Below are 19324 nucleotides of genomic sequence, written 5' to 3' on the forward strand. Positions count from 1 at the left end.
CCTTTCCTTTTAGACTGACATTTTCTTCATTTTTTGTCTGTAGCCATAATTCACTGATATAGCAGTTTAAGGCTTTCTTTTGCAGTTGCTTAAATTAATCATTAGTTAAAAAAAAGACAATGCATTTTGCACTAAAAGAACATACTTTTAGCCACCAAAAATCCCAAACTGTGTCGACCTTTTTAAAAAAAATGTAAAAAATATAAAAAATCCGATTTAAATTTAAAAAATCTGATTTAAATTTTAAAAATCGATTTTTTAAATTTTTATTTTAAAAATCAACAAAATCACCAACCCTGCACACTAAGCTATAACACCTGTCTTAGACGGCCACCTTAGTGACTCCATTATGTTTTGTCATAAATTGTGCCTTAGCCAATGGCGTTGTGGGCGAGCCATCATAATTCAATCACCTGTCGTTGTTGTTAGATATTCCTTCCAACAGATCATGTTGCGTAGGTCCCTCCCACTGTTGAGCAATAGGTACCCGGTAACAAATTTTCAGCTGCTGGTGAGGTAAGCGTGTGATCCTTCATAACCAATAGCCATAAAGCCCTGCCCAGAATACACAAGTCGTAAGTGAGATGAGTGGTCACTGTTTACCCAGCCGGTAACAAAGAAACAATGGACGTCAACATGAACTTGTGACAGAAGCATCGCTCGTTCTCTGAGTGGTGGCGACCCGTGTGTTTGTTTTACCATAGCACTCGGTCCTCCTTGTCTGACACATTTAGTTTTATTGTCCCCCTTGCACAAAAGCAGCAACAAAAGAAAAAAAAAGAAGAAAAAACCCAGCGAAAACAACAACAGCAATAACAACAACAACAATGTGGCTATCTTCGGTTGGCACTTCAGAAAGGAATGGTTTGTTTTCGTCTTGATCAGTCCTCCCTAAGATGGCCACCTGTCTTATACGGCCACTTTTCTCCTTGACAATGGGTGACCGTCTTACACAGGTTCGACTGTACTTTGGAAATGTTTTTTAGGTGTTATTTGTTCAAACTTCATTCACTTCTGAATGTGCATGTCACTTTTCATTGATTATAATAAAGTAATCATTTGCAAAGTTAAAGGTGTTTTTTGTGGAATTAGCTGGGCTTGGAAATTGTTACGATGCAGTCACAAACTAGAAAAATGTCTGATTGCCAAACAGCTCTTTTCTTTTAAACTATAAAAATCCAATTGAACAGATCCTCCGAGGAGAAAATTTATAGTCATACTATGTTCTGGGTCATTTTTGGTGTTTCGAAGCAAACTATTGCATTTTCTATCATTCTTACCAGCCGATGACACCGGACACTATGCAAACTTGCCCATCTCACTGGCCAGTGCCACTGTCCACTCAGAGACAAGGGCTTAATGTGAACACTTATTTCGAAAACAGTGGTACACCTAAAACAATTTAAAGGGTTATACCATATTCACTTGCAACCCTAAAGTAAGAGTAACCCTAATCATCAAGTCTTCTGTGCGTCAAGATAATGAAACAACGGACAGTTCAAACAGGAAAACGCACAGGCTTCAACTGTGGGTAAGAGAGGCATCGCCAGTGTACAGTAGTCTCCGCCTAAACGCATGCCATACAAAAGCACGCTCCGCTCAAACGCACGCTTTCGTCATCTGACGGGTTTTATACAATATAATTTAGACTTACAAACGCACGGTCACTCCCTCTAAACGCACGCTCCGATCCGCGAAACTCGCCGACAAGTTAAGCTTGGCAAGGGGAAATTTCCACTACAGCCTGCACAGCCTGCATAAGACAGGCCTAGAATTTACTAGAAAACCGGATATTTGGTGAGAGTGCCCCTCACGCCGTACAAAGAGAGTGATGGACAGCGTCTACACACCCTACTTTCCACTGATGCACAGGTCTCGGTCTAGGGCTGGTGGGTTAATAAATGTGTGTGTGTGGGGGAGGGGGGGGGGACTGAAATGTTTTTTGATTGGTCACTGGAAATGTATCTTAAGGTTTCTGACTGGTGTTTGAGTTTGAGTGACCGCATGTAATGTTTAGTTAGATCTAGGCCTGATGCACAACATGCGTAAAACACTAGACAGGCCTCTATAGGATTAAAGATTAGCCAAATAAACCTACTAAGCTGCGCTCGAAGAACTAGAGAAAATGTTTCTCGAGGATGATTCTGCATGAATTTACGGTCGGGAGTGGTCGCTTGGAAAGCCATGTGGCTGGTCCGTCGTCGCTATGACTATCACCAACAGTTTCCTTTTAGGCTTTCCTTTCCCGACGTTTATAGAGCATATTCATTACATTGAGTTTGTCTCCCCCCCCACTCCATTCAACGCCGTTGTACTCTTAACCCCTGTCGGGGAATCCTTCACAAAACAGTCACGTGTCGTCACATTATCTGCCAAAATAAATGACCCCCTCCTCCAAGGGAGATCACTGGAGTAATAATGAATTGAGATGACTGAGTCCCTTCCTCCCCTTGCAAAGGTTCATGTAAACGCATGCTCCGTATAAACACGCTAAGGAGCCCTCCCGAGCACCGTTCGTTTAGGCGGAGACTACTGTACTGTTTGCCCCGAGAACGCACAGGCTTCAACTGTGGGTAAGACAGGCATCGCCAGTGTACTGTTTGCCCCCGTTTATCACACATGTCAGAAGGCCTATGCACTTTGATTAGGCTTTGTAACCCAAGAATAGAGAATGTACATTTGTCACATGACCTTTGGTTGGTCTTGGTCTATTGTCTCTGCGAAGTTAGCTCACACAGGCGCTGCACAAGTAAATTAATATGGCAGCACATTGTGTGGTGTGTTTCTTAACGTCACTGGCATTTGGCTTTTTTTCTCACTTTTCAATCTACTCTTTAGTCTGTTCTGTGTGACTGTACGGCAGATTTGAAAGGAAGCAGACAATGTTGAAAAGAAAGCACAATGCATCCAATCTTCATCTCAAATTGCAGTGTTATCAACTTAAAGAGGTAATTGAGAAAACTTTTCAAAAAGTGAAATTTGCCGCAAGCATGGTATTTCCAACACTGGGCTGTCGACAATCATTACTATTTGAACAACATTTCAAAACCGAAAACCCAGCCAAACCGAAGAAAGTCTGGCGATCTCAAAGATACAGGTTGAAGCAGATGTAATGTACTAGATTCTGTCAGTGCCGAGGATACTGTGTTATAACGCAATTGTAACTTTTCTTCATTTATTACATTACTGCAGTCTGCAATTGTATCTTAAATCACTACAAGACATAACGATGGTACTTAAGATAGCTCTTTTATATATGTAACTTGTGTCTTCGTTGAGCTGTTACTTGTTCTAAAAATTTGTTTTTAAATTTTTTATTTTTTAAACCAGGAAATGGCATCTGATTATGACCCTGGAATATTGGGTGTGGTCGTTCCACAGAAATGCAGTAAGTTATTATGTTATTATACTGCTTTCTCTGTTGTCCCATTCTTATGAAATATCTTTGTTTTGCTTTTCTCTTATTGTGGGGATTTTATATATAGTTGTGATTTTATAGGCAGTATCTATGATGCTGCCTTTAGTCATAGTCTTAGTTTGATAGCCATTGAGCTTACAATGCCATCAACCCAATGCTAATTCAATATTGTTGCTGGTTTTAACTCTTTTTAACCTGACAGTTCTCCCATAATCTCTGTACCCATTCAAGGGCCACCACACTGTGTGAGTTGGAATTCAGGGTGTATTTCCCAAAGTGCTGTATTTTTTATATTTACTCTTAGATTTGAATAAAATTTGGCAATTACATTGGAAACTGAATGTAGTTTCTTAAAAAAAACCAATGTATGTGGATAGGAATTACACCAATTGCACCATGTTGTTTTTTAGGTGTATTCCACCCTCCATTTGTGTCTGTCACATCTTGACCTTGATTGCCACACCCCCTTCTTTCACCACAACGTCCCCTTGGATTTACAGATCTACTGCATGAATTCATTATGATCTGAATTACTACTGGATGAGTCTAATTCCTGTTCATTATCATTCACGGGGTCGTTACAAGGAGCCATTAAACAGCCAAAGAAAAACTCCAACTAAAGATAGGAAATGAAAATCTCCCCAAAGAAGAACAAGCAGCATACCTAGAAGTCAAACTTGACCAAAGTCTGACCAAAGCTGACCATGCAAACTTGACCAAAGTCTGACCATGACAAACCAAGTGGAGAGCATAAAGAACAAGGCAAAAAGAAGACTCCAACTTTTAAAGAAACTCGCAAGCAGTTCATGGGGATGAGACAAACTCTGAGAGGTCTATGTCTTGGTTATGTCCGATCTTCCCTGGAATACAGCAATGGCCTACTCACTATGTGCAGTACAACTACTTGCAATACCCTTGACAAGGTCCAAAATAATGCCCCTCGTTTCATAACGGTGGCATGAGATCTACACCTACTCAAATGTTGAACCTCTGGGAATTCACAGAGATGAAGCAGTTTTGGAGCTGCATGAAAGAACCAAAAGAATGTGCCCCAACCACCCAAACAGGAAATTAGTAGAAACATGGAAATCAAAGAAACAACTTCAACAAAAATCAATCTTGCATCACATCTCAAATAATACTACTGGAGAGTCACCATCTACCACGAAACAGAAAAGAAACCAAAAGAGTCAACCAAAACATTCCTCCCCACATTTCTTTGGAAATACCAATCGTAACAACATCTCTCAGAGACAATAGCACAAAATCTTCAGACCTCTTGCATCACATCAAACAGTCCACAGCTATTAAGATGACTTGATACCTATCCATTAGACGCCTCAGCATTCAAAGGCACAACCAAAACCGGATATGGAATACTAATGCAGTACCCAGATGGAAATTCCAATGAGATCTATGCAGCCTGTGGAGAAAAATGCAACAACTAAGATGCAGAAATGATGGCAATTGAGACATCACTATATCTTCTCCTCACAGTTTTTGACATTCATCCAAACAAAATGCAGAGTATTGTGATTTTCAGTCTTGCAAGCAATAGAAAATGACCATCATTTAAAGCAAAACTTGACACACATACTGTTTGGCTCACATCACCTAACAACATCCTGTGGCGTCAACTTGGTGATGCAGTGGATTCCCGGACACTCAAACATACCTGGAAATGACAGAGCAGACACTCGACAAAAGGGATCTAGACAGGAACAACCCAGCACTCCAACCTCATACAACACTGCAAAACGAATCATTAAAAGCAACAGCAAACAAGATTAGATGAACAGATGGGCCTTGGGAAAGACAGGCAGAGCAGTTTTAAAAAATATGACCACAACAAAACAAAATGACAATATCAACCACCTACTGAGAAAGAAACAGACCACGATCTTCCGGGTACGAACAGAACATATATAGCTCAACTTTCACTTGAACAGAATAAAACCAGAACTTTCCCCAGTGTGTCCTTTGTGTGACTATGCATATATGAGACTGTGGATCATCACCTGTTCCACTGTACAGCCCTGAATGACATCAGAGCTACACTTCTCCCTCTGAGACCTAACATTGACAACACACTCTACGGAACATCACAGCAACTGCAGCAGACCTACATGGCATTGGACAGAAGGGCGAGAGCCCAGCTTTTGCTTGATCGATTACAACAACACAACATCATCATTCACAATGGCACTTGATTTAGAGTCACTTTCATCAGAATAGTCTACTTCACTCTCACAATCCAGCACCACTTTTTGAAGTACTTCGTTGGTCGTGAACCCGTGTTTTCAAGACATTTTTCAAGCTTCACCCATCAAAAAACAAATAGACCACCATTCATTGGAAAATTGAAATATTCAGACCAAGTTAGCATTGCTGTATTTGTGTATTTTGGTAATTATGAGTAGAGATAGCTGTTTGATGTGACCGTATAGCTGTTCTGAGTTTATTCGTAGCCGGTCTCGTCCTCGTTACGAGTATACTCGTAGCCCGGATAAAAAGAGAAAAGGCTTTTGTGTTGTTAAAACATTTTTGTATAGAATCTCAGGTGTAGGAGCCTATGCAGCTTGGGAAACTCTTTTAAAAGTAGCCCCCTCTCTTTTAGAACTGGCTTTCCTATTGCTCATTCTGTTTTCATAGTTTGAATTGTTCTCATTAGGTTTTAAAAGGGAGTAGAGGATATGTCGTTGCACCTGTTGGAATGAGTCTTCCGTGGCCAAGAATGATACATTTTACCGAACTACCCTCAAGAGCTATATGTTATTCTCAGAAATTTAGATTTAGACATTTTTTACCTTTTAATCAATTATAAGTATGTCCATGATGTCATTTCTCTGTGTGTGGTTTCAATGTCGGTACCAAAATTTAGATTTTTAAGAACGCTTTATAGTTGCATAAACCTTATTATATCTCTAGTGATTTGAACTTCATTTTCTTTGGTCACACAGAGTGATAGTTATTGAATATAAATATTTTGTTTGTTGTTACTGTTGAGAAAAAGATTTTTTTGAATTGTTTACAACTCATGTCTTGTATGATATGTGTGATGTATTTTTTGTTTATGTCCCTGTCACAGATTGTTTTTATGACTTTCAAAACTTTTCTGTTCATGTCTGTCAATTCCAGGTTGTCAGTTTCTTCTTTCGGGAACTACAATTGTTCAATCTGGATGGTTGAGGAAGAAAAGCTTAAGAAACAAAATACAACTGAAGATTTTTAATTGTAAGTAGACAATGTTTTATTTTTGTGTGTCAGGTACAAGTTTTGATGTTCAGTGTCAAGGTCCACAGGGCTTCTCTCTTTCTTTTGTGCACTTTAGTTTTATACTCAAGGCTTTAAAACTTGGTACAGTTTAACTGCTGGGCAGTTTAAAACTTCAATACTTGTGAGAATATTTTCATTCTTGACTTTTTAATTTAAAAAGAAATATCTTTCCTTGAAAACCTTTTCCTTTTAAAATTTTCGATATAAAATTTTACATAGATTATAGATTGCCATTAGGTGTTCTTACCCTCTACTGGTCTTTGGATTGACAGTGTCGTTGGCTCTTTTGGCGTAGAGGTACGGTGTTCGCCTCTCATTCAGTTGGTCCTGAGTTCGAAACCTGACAGCGACAGAAAGTTTTTCTCTCTAAAATTTTGTCCTTTCTTCTCATTTACTGCTTTCTAATCATGTTCTGTCATCTAGTTTTATCTTCACTTTCTCCCCCTCTTTCTTCCCCCCTCTGGGCTCCTGACTCTTTTTACTGCTACTCCTGACTCCTTTTTACTGCTGTCTGTCAGCTACAACCCTTATTTTAGGGTAAATTAGATAGAATTCCTAGCCTTCTCAGATAAGGATGAAAAAATCTCAGAGGTCGGGTGTGCAAGTTGCGCACTTTAAAGATCCCTTTGTGGTCCAAAAATTTTCCCTACGTCCATTGTTTATCAATTATTATTTTTCTTGTTTTGTCATACTGTAAGCAGGAAAAAGTAACTGAAGAAATTTAAAACCACTCTTTTCCATTTTACAGGGCCTCAGATGTTTGTGGTAATAGCTGATAAATGTCTATACTACTTCAGCAATGAATTGGCTAAAAAGCCTGCCGGTGCTGTTTCTCTGTATGGCTTTAACAGGTGAGTTGTATTGTCTTCTCCTCCTGAGTGAAATGTGGGAAAAGCCATTAGGGTCATAGTAGCAGTCGTGCTTAATTTAATTAATTAGCTATTTTTTACCTAAGCTGTATAAACATACTCATCAGAAGTTGAAAAAAATGGGCAGCTACAAATGAGAATTAAGTTCAAATCCAAGTTGGGGTAAATATTTGAGTCTTGTATCTGACATGCAAATCGATATATGGTTTGCCAGTTCAACACTTTACCGCCTCATCTCGCCAATTGGCGATGTTTACCACCTAGTTTCTTTGGATTTCCCCCAAAATATGATGCCAAAGGGTTAAAAGTAGGAATTAATAAAAATTAAGGTTTAATTGCTACCTTTGAATTGTAATTCATCCTATCTTCATTGCCAGGATATTTTTTAATTGTTTGAGCAAAAGCAATCTTTTTCTCTTTATTTTGTACTGATTTATTCCCATCCTAAGTGACATATTGTTGACCAATTCCTGTTTTATTGTTAGGCAGAAGAGTATGCTCTTGTAGAAGTTTTGGAATTCTCCATTGTAACCAAATCCTCTCTTTTCTTCCACTTTTTTCTACTGTATTGTTGGTTTTTCTGGTGCTTCTTAAGGCCATCATGCAGGTATTTCTAACCAGTAGTCAGAAGCATCTGTTCAGTTGGCATTGTGGTGTTATGGGCCTAGTGGGTAGACTATTGGGCTTAGAAGTGAAAGGCCATGGGTTTGATTCCCATCAGGGGCCCAACATTGTGTCCTTGGGAAAGGCACTTCACATGAATTTTCCTCACTTCAGATGGGAATGGGTACCCGCCTATAGACGGCAGAGTTAAAAAAAAATTTTTTTTTGCATTTAATCAGCTGCACGCTATGCTTTCTGTGAAGCCAAGAATGTTCCTGAGTATTTTAGGGTCTGCTGGGGTAATGATATTGATAGTAAAGCACATCAAGCTTGCCGTTGAGCTGGAATATGCTCTACTCAAGTGCTTTTAATTATGATTATTTTTGCAAAAGTGCATGGAGACAACCGTAAATACACATTTCAGGCATTTGAGTCTTCAATATATATATTTATAGTGGTCTCCGCCTAAGAACCCAGTCTTTGGGAAGCACAAAAAGCAGGTTCTAAGGAAGATTTGAAAGAAAATATCCCATATCCCTATTGCGTTTTAATGAGATAGGTAACATTACCGTTCTTGTACTAGCCTGGCTTTAAAAAGGGCCCCTTTACGCCAATGAAAAGGCGGTATTTAATCATCAATCTTTCTGCAAAGCATTCGAATGCATGGGTGTCAATTTTGAACCAGGGGACCTCGCATTCCGACTGCGAGGCGCTTCCCTTTCCACGGCGATTCTCCAGCTCCAAATACCCAGATATAAAAACAGCTTGCACTATTATAACGAAGAAAATCTGAACTTTTTCAAAGTGTTCAGTATTTGGTGTTTTATAGCCAAAGAGCAAAGAAACAGATCTGAATTACCCCATTTCACCGAAACCACGCGCTGGGAAGGCCGCGAGTCGGCTTACGTGCCGTGCTTACGCTACCTAATTACAGTGGAAACCTGATATAACAGGGATGGTGGGAGTAGAGAAAATGTCCTGCTATATCCGATCCCTGTTAAATTAGAAATGCAAAGGAATGTAAGCATTTGTGGACTAATCCAGCTGTACTTATTCGAGGGTAGTTTCCCTTGCCACAAGTACCCACGAACTGGGGTTTTGGCACCAATTTTCTCCTTGCCTCCTTAAACCACATCAGAAGAGCTTGGTCCTCGGCATCTGCATCGGGTAGTCTCATCTTCTTTCGATCCAGAGCAAACTTTTCATTGGAGTATGCTGCCACTATCTTCTCTCTATCCTTGATAATGGTGTGAATCGACCATTGTGAAATGTTGAACTGACGACAAATCTCTGCCAGTGGAGCTTGCTTTTTGTCAACAGCCTAGATTATTTCGTATTTTTGTCAATTGAAAGGCATTTTCTCTAGTGCTTGACATCGTTGGTGACACATTACGCGTGCGTGTTGCTAGGTTTCAGGCGAGATCGATGTCTGCAGCACACCGCAGCCCTCTCTCGCTTCACACGCTGCGTGTGCTTGCAGTGGCATGGCTTGCGTGGGCTTGCTCCATCACTGCGTTACTCTCTCTCTCTCTCTCTCTCTCTCTCTCTCTCTCTCTCTCTCTCTCTCTCTCTCTCTCTCTCTCTCTCTCTCCCCCTCCCTCCCTCCCTCCCTCCCTCCCTCCCTCCCTCCCTCCCTCCCTCCCTCCCTCCCTCCCTCTCTCTCTCTCTCTCTCTCTCTCTATATATATATATATATATATATATATATCTATATCTATATCTATATCTATATATATATATATACATCTTACTTTTTACGCATTGTTAACGAGCCTTTGTCCCTGCTATAACCGGTTGGGCTCTGATGAGGCCCTGTTATTGCCGATAACTTTTAATAGAGACAAAGAGTAGGAAAAAACGGGGATTTTAAAAACCCTTGTTATTACTGGATCCCTGTTATTACTGGACCTGTTATATATGGTTTCCACTGTATGCGTTTGCAATAGCACCATAAACACACGAGAGCGCACACACGCACACACACACACACACACACACACACACACACACACACACACACACACACATACACACACATACAAACACACACATGCAAACACACCAACACACATACACACATGCTCATAGATCGCCTCGGTGGCCTCTTGGTAAGGATTCCGCTCTGAGAGATCCAGAGGAAGGTTAATTAATCTTTGAAAAGCTCTAAAACACAATAAAAAACGACTTTTTAAAGTCAATATAAGTGTAAAACTGAAAGATCAACAGGCGATAGCAGCTAGCAGGGCACGCCCACACGATCAGCTGTTTACATATACAAGCTTGAAGTGCGCTAGAAGTTTCTGTTTTTACTCCGTTTTACCAGTCAGTTGTTTACATTTCAGACCATTCATGCTTGAAAAGGGGTCAAAATCTAAAAATAGTTGCGAATGAAGAACGTTAGAGCATCTTTGGAGAATCTTTGGTTGAAGAAAAGGTGGCCATGAGGTAATGGTTCTAAAATTAATCTCCCAGCGACACACTAGGAAGGTCCAAATTCCTTTATCTTGTCACCCAAGCTCACAACAAACCACTCACACCTCCAAAATAAATCAAAATAAAATGTTTATAGTCGATATAGCTGTTTATTATTTATCTTAAATAAAGCAGAAGACATCAAACTTTCAATATATTCAACAACAATTTTTTTTAATGGAAAGTCTCTTTTTTGTCTTTTGAACCTCGTAGCTGATAATAGTATACTGTGTCTTACGACTGATATTGAGCGCGGCAGACAGATATGAGGGGCTGAGGTGCAAAATCGGCTACATCCGTATTAGGACTTTTGAGAAAATCAGCTTTTTTTAATGCTGCTATACGCACGAGCATACTTAAAAAGAAGATTTTTTTGGTGGCTTTCATGAAGCGTGTGTTGGGTTTTGGCCGAAAACACTTTGTGCATCTGATAGCCAGTAACACTGTGCATTTATAGGCAAAAAGTCTCGATTTTTCCAAAATGTCCCTTAGCGGGTTTTGCATCTCACCCCCTCTTTTATACATAGAGTGGTTAACGCTTTCCGGACATAGTTTTTTTTGGGTCTAGACATAATTAACTTGTGGCTCGATTTGGCTATGCAGGTGGTGTACAAAATACTTCATAGAAGCATAACAACCATCACTCAAAACGTAACATATGATACATCAAATTGAATGAGGAATACATCCCAATATGAAACAAGGATTAATTTTGAACATAAGTATGCATTAGAAGGGTTAGAAATGGCGATGGTGATGAGAAAAATAAATTTTGACGGAAAAAATTACATTCACCAAACATGTGAAAGCAAATCAACAGAGCTATCTTTTCGTATACAGGCCAAGAGCATAGTCCATAAATTTATGAATTTGCAGCTTTTTATTTGAAAGCGATATTCCAATTTTTGTTTGAGTTATGATATTTATACTGAGTTTGGTTACATTGTTTTGTTGATGCAAGACCGCAAGAACTAATTCACTCCTCTTTCCCAAACCCACGCTTTGACAAAGTGAAACTAGATGTTTTCGTTTCCTAAATCCTTTCAGAGCTTTTCAATAGCTATAAAAAGTAATTATAAATGACGGGTCGCGTTAAAACGAAACAATACTGAGGCACCCTTTCATAGCCGATACGTCCGGAAAGAGTTAAGTAGAATCCTTAGTAAAAGTTAATTACCCCTTACTCGTATTTCAAACGGGGCTTTTAGTTGATTTCTATTTTTATAATGAGTTTTAACGCACACAAATTGTAGAGAAAAAAACTTTGTTACACGGCAAAAGCGGACTCTCAGGCAGATGGGATTTTTACACAGCTTGTTCTGAGGTGGAGACCACTGTATTTGTTTCCTTTTTTTTAACTTCTTGAAGACTTATATTGACTAGCATCAACTGTCTTGGCCTTTGCCAGAGATTTACTTATAATTAAAGGATAGTAACATAGACTCATGTGAGCATCCTACCGCATTGTGTTCACATTGAGTCCACCAGTGAATATTATATAACACTATGAATGTTTTTCATCCATGTATGAAGTAACATATGTGAGTTTGATGCTTTGATATCAACAGAATCATCAGATTTAGACAGGAACATCCAAATGATCCATCCTGGGCTTTCAAACTCGAGCATGTTCAACCTGACATGCGTTCTTTCTACTTTGCAGCCTCATCGGAACATGAATTGATTGTAAGTTGTTTTTGATTCGAACAATAGATTTAAGTTTTGTTTATTAAACAATTTTAAAACGATAAGTAGAATTAACTGAAAACTTTGAAAAGGGGAACATGCTGGGTATGTTGTCTAATGATGGCTGCTTGGTTGTAAATGTGTTTCCTGTGAGGATGGAACTGTTCAATAGCCAGTTGATATTCCAAGAGTGTTTGCTCCTTTTTCTTGCGCAATCTCTCTCTTTCTTGCCCTTTTTAACTCCCAGTGGAGCATAGGCCATCAGCAACATTACTCCAGCGAAGACTGTCCTGTGCATCCTTTTCTAGCTGTTTCCATGATGTCCCCGCTTTTTCAATTTCCACTTGTACCGCGCCCCTCCATGTCATCTTTAGTCTTCCCTTCTTACGTTTTCCTTGTGGGTTCCGTGTCAAAGCCTGCCTGATGATGCTTGTGGGGGGTCTCCTCTGTGTGTGTCCAATCCATTTCCATTTCTTCACCTGTATGTCTTCCTTTACTGGCCTTTGGCTTGTTCTTTCCCACAGTTGAGCATTTGTGACTCGATCGTACCACTTGATTCCCACTATCCTTCTTAGGCATCCATTTACGAAGCTCTGCAGCTCCCTTGCTGCTGGTGCTGTGAGCCTCCATGTCTCTGAACCATACAGTAGAACAGTCTTCACATTTGCTTGGAAGATCCTCAGCTTGGTGTTCTATCCCAGTTCCTTAGACATCCATATATTCCTGAGAATGATGAATGCTGCTCTTGCATTTTGGATTCTGACCTTGATGTCTTCATCTGTTCCCCTAGCCTTGTTGATGACACTTCCCAGGTAGGTAAAGGATTCAACATCCACCAATGGTGCCCTTTGCAGTGTGAAAGAAACGTCGGCTGCATTCATTCGAAGAACTTTCGTTTTATCCGTGTGAATATGGAGTCCAACTCTACGTTAGAAGGTCCTGAGGTGATCTGTTTTCTGTTACATCTGGGCTCGACTGTGAGAAAGAAGTGCCAAGGCGTCTGTAAAGTCCAAGTCTTCCATCTGACTGGAAAGGGTCCACTGCATGCCTCCGGGTTGTCCCAATGTTGTCAGTCTCATTATCCAATCCACTGCTAATAAAAAGAGAAAAGGCAATAGCAGGCATCCCTGTCTCACTCCTGTATTCACTTCAAACAAGTCTGTCCGCTGCCCTCCAAGTAAGACACTGCTGCTCATTCCCTCATACATCTTCTTGATCAATCTCACGAACTTGTCAGGTATTCCGTAGTGGCGCATGAGCTTCCATATTGAGTCCCTATCTAGGTTGTCAAAAGCTTTCTCGTAGTCAACAAAGTTAACGTACAGGGAAGAGTTCTACTCTGTGGACTGCTCCACTATTATCCTCAAAGTTGCAATCTGATCTGTACATGATCTCTTTTTACGAAATCCTGCCTGCTCCTCTCTTAGTTTTACATCAACAGCTTCTTTCAGTCTTTCCAGTATGGTACGACTTTAAATCTTCCCAGGAATGGACAGGAGCATGATTCCTCTGTAGTTTTTACACTCATGCAGGTCTCCTTTCTTGGGTAGTTTCACAAGCAATCCCTCTCTCCAATCCTGTGGAAATTCTTCGCTGTCCCATATCTTGCCAATAATTCCATGAAGAATCCCTGATGCAGTGTCGATATCCGCCTTGAGAACTTCTGGGGGAATTCCGTCTGGACCAGCCACCTTGCCTGCTTTCTGGTGTCTTATCGCCTCCTTGATCTCCTCTAAATTAGGCTTTTCTTCACTCACCCCAGATCAATCTCTGCTAGTGGAATGTCAAACCGTTTTTCTGGCCTTGGTCTGTTCAGTAGCTCTTTGAAATGCTCCTTCCAGCGTTCTTTCTGTTCGTCTGGATTTATGAGAAGTTTTCCTTCTTTATCCTTCACTGGCACATCTGCGTTCTTGTATCTGCCTGCAAGTTTCTTGGTGGTTTCGTACAGTCCTCTCATGTTTCCTGCCCTGCTGTTTCCTCTGCCTTGCGCGCAAGGTCATCTACATAGTTTCTTTTGTCTTTCCGTACGCTGACTTTTACATCTTTCATTGCTTTGGTGTATTATTCTTGAGCCTTTGCTTTGGCTGCTCTTGTCTCGCTCCTGTTTACCTGATCCTTTTTCTTTTTCTTGTCCTCTATCGTCCTCAGAGTGGTGGCAGATATCCACGGCTTTTGCTCACGTTTCCGTTTCCCCAGTTCCTCTTGACACACAGTGGTCCAGCCTTCTTTTATTGCCTCCCATGTTTCTTCCACGCTGCTATCCTCCCCTAGTGTTTCCAACACTTGGAACCTGTTCTTAACTGCTACATTAAACTTCTCTCTTGACGACGGCTCTCTCAGAAATTCTCCGTTGTACCGGTACCTATGATTGACAATTCCCTGTCTTTGCTTTAGTTTTAGTCGGATTGTTGAAATGATCAGATGATGGGCCGAAGCTACGTCTGCACCCCTGTAAACTCTAACATCCCATATTGATCTCCTAAATTTCTTGTTGACTAATATGTGGTCAGTCTGGTTTTCAGTTTGTTGGTCTGGCGACACCCATGTTGCTTTGTGTATCTGTTTATGTTGGAAAACAGCCCCTCCTAAACAGCCCATTTGTTGCACATATTTTTGCAAATAGTTCTCCATTCTGGTTTTTTACTCCAAGTCCGTGTTTCCTCAAAGCCTACATTGTCACTGCCTACCTTAGCGTTGAAGTCTCCCATTACAATCAAGATGTCCTTTCTTCTAACCTGATCAATAGTATTTTGTAGCATTTTGTAGAAAGTCTCTTTCACATCCTGGTCCTTATCATTGGTGGGGGCATATCCCTGACAACATGAAGGTTGATGTCTTTCTTCTGTGAACGGAATTCAGCTGATATTAGTCGCGGACCCTCTGCTTTCCATCCTATCAAAGCCCGTTTGGCGTGTGTTGATAACAGAATACCTACTCCTTCTGTATGTTGCGAGTTTTCCTTCAGATGTTCAGAGTAGAGAACTGTTTCCCCTGAAGGAAGTTGGCACTCCCCTGCATTCATCCATCTTGTCTCAAAGAGACCCAATGTGTCCAGTTGGTCGGCCTCCATCTCTCTTGCAACCTGCCGTGCCTTCCCAGCCTCGTACATTGTACCAACATTCCAGGTGCCAAGTCTGGTGCTTATTCTGGTCGACAGGAGGTTTCTCGGCTTGGTGGCTTCCTTTCGGCTTTCACCACGCTGCGTCATTCTACACTCCATATTCTCTCCTCGGTGATGAAAGTCATCCAACTTCCAGAACTGGCGGTCGTATTGTTTTTGCTGTTGATGTTTTTGTAGCTGCTTTTTGTTTTACGGGAAAGGGTTGCTAACCCTTTGCCCAACCGACCTTAGTCGCCTTCTACGACATGTGTGGTACGGATACAGTGGTCCTATTCTTTGCTCCCCTGTCTATTGGACAGGGCCCCGAGAACCGCACGAGTGTTTTTGGTGCAATAACAATTTTGTTCCGCCCCCCCCCCCCCCCTAAATATGTGATTGTACAGATACTTTCAGTATTCCAGTAAAACTTCTGTATGTCAGATGTGGAATTTTAAAAGGTAATTATAGAGTGACTAGAGTTCACTTAGTGAAGGGGAGCTTACTGGCTATGTCATTTGATGCTGAGGACTGCTGGGCAGTGTTCTTCTGTTGGAATGTGACTGAATTATTATATACTTTTGAACCTGCCATGACGACCACTTGTACAAATGGCCTCTTTCCATATTCTCCTTGTGTTTTTTCTATATAATCTCACTGTGTAAGTCGGGCTCCTATCCACCACGGCCACCATATTTTGACAATGATCTGCCGAAATTACTTGTCTGAGACAGCCACCCAAATTTTTCATAGCACAACCCTTTGTCATAAATTATATTTTGGCCCCTGATGCTGTTGACGAGCAGTCATATTCCATTCACCTATCGTTACTGTTAGACTCTCCAATGTCAAATCTTTTTGGGTAGGTATCACTCACTGTTGTTTACCTAAGTAGTTGACCACCTGGTAGCAATACGTTTTCAGCTGCTGGTGGCGGAAGTGTGTGGTCCACCATGACCTAAAAAAAGCCCTGCCCATAACTCATACTCATCGTAAGTGAGGTGACCGGTTACTGTATACCCTGTCTTTTACAATGGATGGATGTGAAAATGAACTCGCGACAGAAGCGTTGATGGTTCTGCGAGTGATGGCGACCCATTAAAAAAATCTTACCTTGTCTTCCTCGTCTGACAGATATCGTGTTGTTTTACTCGTGGACTGTCTTCGTAATTTGTAAAATTTAACATTAATTACAACAGTCATAAGACTTCGTCTCTCTACCTAAACAGAAATGTTTCACACATTCAGATAAAATCTAACTGTTTATAAATGTGTCATTTAGAAATGTAACCCATGTTCTGAGCTTGGCAACCGATTCCAGTTGGAAACTCAAAAGTGAATGTATAAAAAAAAGAACAACCCTCTTCCCCTTAAGGGAAAAACAAAGAGACAAAAAAACCCAAAGCCAGCATCAACATCCACAAAAACCTTCCTCCCCCCCCCCCCACAAAAAAAGACAAAAGAAAAATAAAACCACTATAATATATAGTATTAATTAGCTTTAAAGGCAGTCCTAAGCCTATAACCACCTCCAGTTGGGAGATCAAAAAGGAAGGGTTTGTTTTCTTCATTTTCCATTTTCTTTAGTTCTGCGTACGATGGCCATGTGTCTTAGACGGCCACTTTTCTCCTTGACAATTGGTGGTCATCTTACGCAGGTTTGACTGTAAATGTCTGTGCAATAGTGATTTTTATTTGTCTGCTTACTTTTGAATTCTTTTTTTGTTAGTCAGGGAAAACTGGTATTTAAAAAGAATTCTATGTAATTGGTGTGAAGTGATGCATCATCATGTTGACAAAATCTTTAGAAATGGGTGGTTGGCGGGTGCTCTGGTGTGGTTTGCTTCTTCTTTCCTATGAAACATCTATCGTCCTTATCTCCCCTTCTTCTTTTTATGTTTGTTACTCTCTTGTTGCGAGCGCCGTAAAACCTCTACTAAAACTAAAACTAAAAATCTTTAGAAAGTTGCCTTTTTTGTTTTTTGGCCAATTGTTAGGACACTTATAGATTTAAGTAGAAAATAAATCCTTTGAGATGTGGGCTAATTATTCATCTTTGTAATCCTCAAGTCAGAGGATACCCACACGGGAGAAGATATTTTATCTCTATTTTTTTGCTTGCATAGTGCAGGTTCATTGTAACAGGTAGAGTTGGAACAGCCTGTCTCTTATATGTTGATGGGAGGGGTGGGGTGGGGGGTACAATTTTACAATTTTAAATCTTAAAGAAAAGATTATCATTTGTCTTATTTTTTAGACTTATATTTTCCTTCGACATATTCTGTGAAATAAGTAAATGACTGACATTTTCTGATGGAAGTTACATTGAAGCAAAAGGAAGAGTCATTTTGAAAGTTTTGTAGGGCTTTTAATACACAAGGAAAAGGTAACTGCATGGTTACTGAAATTTTCTCTGAAAGCGTTTTTGCTGTTTTGCTAAAATGATCTGTTTACACTGATTCAATTTTTTTTTCTTCTACAGAAATGGATGAAGGTTATAAAGCAAGAGATGCTAGTGGCCAACAATAGATCTTCTACACGGTAGGTTGTTTCATAAGAACACAATTGTATTTTTTATGTGTCATTGAAACTGTAGTTCCTGGTGATGACAAATTGTTTGTATGAAGCACCGTGAACACACTGTTGGTTTGTGAACATATCGGGTAATTTATTGCACACTTTTGCATTATTTGATTTGTTGAAATTTTGAGTTGATCTCGAGGGCATGGCTTAACCCTTTGCAGAAATTTGATCTCAGGCCATCTTGGCAATATTATTGAAAGAGTCCAGTAAGAACCTTTGCCTTTCCATCATAGAATACTTATGCATTGTTTAAAATGTATGAAATCATAATGTTGACCCTGCTTACTGGGAGAGAGAAAAAATATCAATTGTTTTGTAATTTCGTTGACATTTAATGCATTCAATTAAAAAGTGGTGAGCAGGTGATAAATACATAGTACTTGTGTGCTCCATAAAAAGATTTGTGAAGGGTGCTGACAAAATGAGTTACTTCTCGCAATCAAAGAATGTAGATATTTGCCAAAAATCGACACAAAGGTCATATTTATAGATTCTAAACCAGTGCCATTCTCTTCAAGTTAACATGTCTTTTATTATTTCATACTAATAGATTGTAAAAGCTCAACCTATAAATTTGACCATCTATTTCCATCGGTCTGACCTGACCATCAATGATTTATTTATAAAGGCACCAGCCATCCATGTCCAGGTTTAGCCTCTTTTTCCTGTATGCGGATTAATATCTTTTTGCCAATTTATTGGTTGGGCTTCCATTTTCCCCATATCTATGGTTCTCAACCTGGAAATCGCCTATAATTCGCTGTAATTGCCTCCCCCCCTCCCGCCACTACTCCTTCTGTATGTTGCGAGTTTTCCTTCAGATGTTCAGAGTAGAGAACTGTTTCCCCTGAAGGAAGTTGGCACTCCCCTGCATTCATCCATCTTGTCTCAAGGAGACCCAATGTGTCCAGTTGGTCGGCCTCCATCTCTCTTGCAACCTGCCGTGCCTTCCCAGCCTCGTACATTGTACCAACATTCCAGGTGCCAAGTCTGGTGCTTATTCTGGTCGACAGGAGGTTTCTCGGCTTGGTGGCTTCCTTTCGGCTTTCACCACGCTGCGTCATTCTACACTCCATATTCTCTCCTCGGTGATGAAAGTCATCCAACTTCCAGAACTGGCGGTCGTATTGTTTTTACTGTTGACGTTTTTGCAGCTGCTTTTTGTTTTACGGGAAAGGGTTGCTAACCCTTTGCCCAACCGACCTTAGTCGCCTTCTACGACATGTGTGGTACGGATACAGTGGTCCTATTCTTTGCTCCCCTGTCTATTGGACAGGGCCCCGAGAACCGCACGAGTGTTTTTGGTGCAATAACAATTTT

General features: G+C 40.4%; 1 protein-coding gene across 2 annotated transcripts in view; it reads left to right on the forward strand.

The window, feature by feature from the left end:
• Nucleotides 1-19324, forward strand: part of LOC101846580 (interactor protein for cytohesin exchange factors 1) — a 36817-nt gene that overhangs the window by 4521 nt on the left and 12972 nt on the right. For both annotated transcript variants that reach the window (XM_005098041.3, XM_005098042.3), the window contains exons 2-6: nucleotides 3331-3388; nucleotides 6557-6652; nucleotides 7443-7545; nucleotides 12207-12324; nucleotides 17904-17962. In XM_005098041.3, coding sequence (XP_005098098.1) covers nucleotides 3334-3388; nucleotides 6557-6652; nucleotides 7443-7545; nucleotides 12207-12324; nucleotides 17904-17962 — 431 coding nt within the window. In that variant the 5' untranslated portion in view covers nucleotides 3331-3333. The remainder of the gene's footprint in view (nucleotides 1-3330; nucleotides 3389-6556; nucleotides 6653-7442; nucleotides 7546-12206; nucleotides 12325-17903; nucleotides 17963-19324) is intronic.

This window comes from Aplysia californica, unplaced genomic scaffold, assembly GCF_000002075.1.
Source record: "Aplysia californica isolate F4 #8 unplaced genomic scaffold, AplCal3.0 scaffold00171, whole genome shotgun sequence".
Classification (NCBI taxonomy): Eukaryota; Metazoa; Mollusca; class Gastropoda; order Aplysiida; family Aplysiidae; genus Aplysia; species Aplysia californica.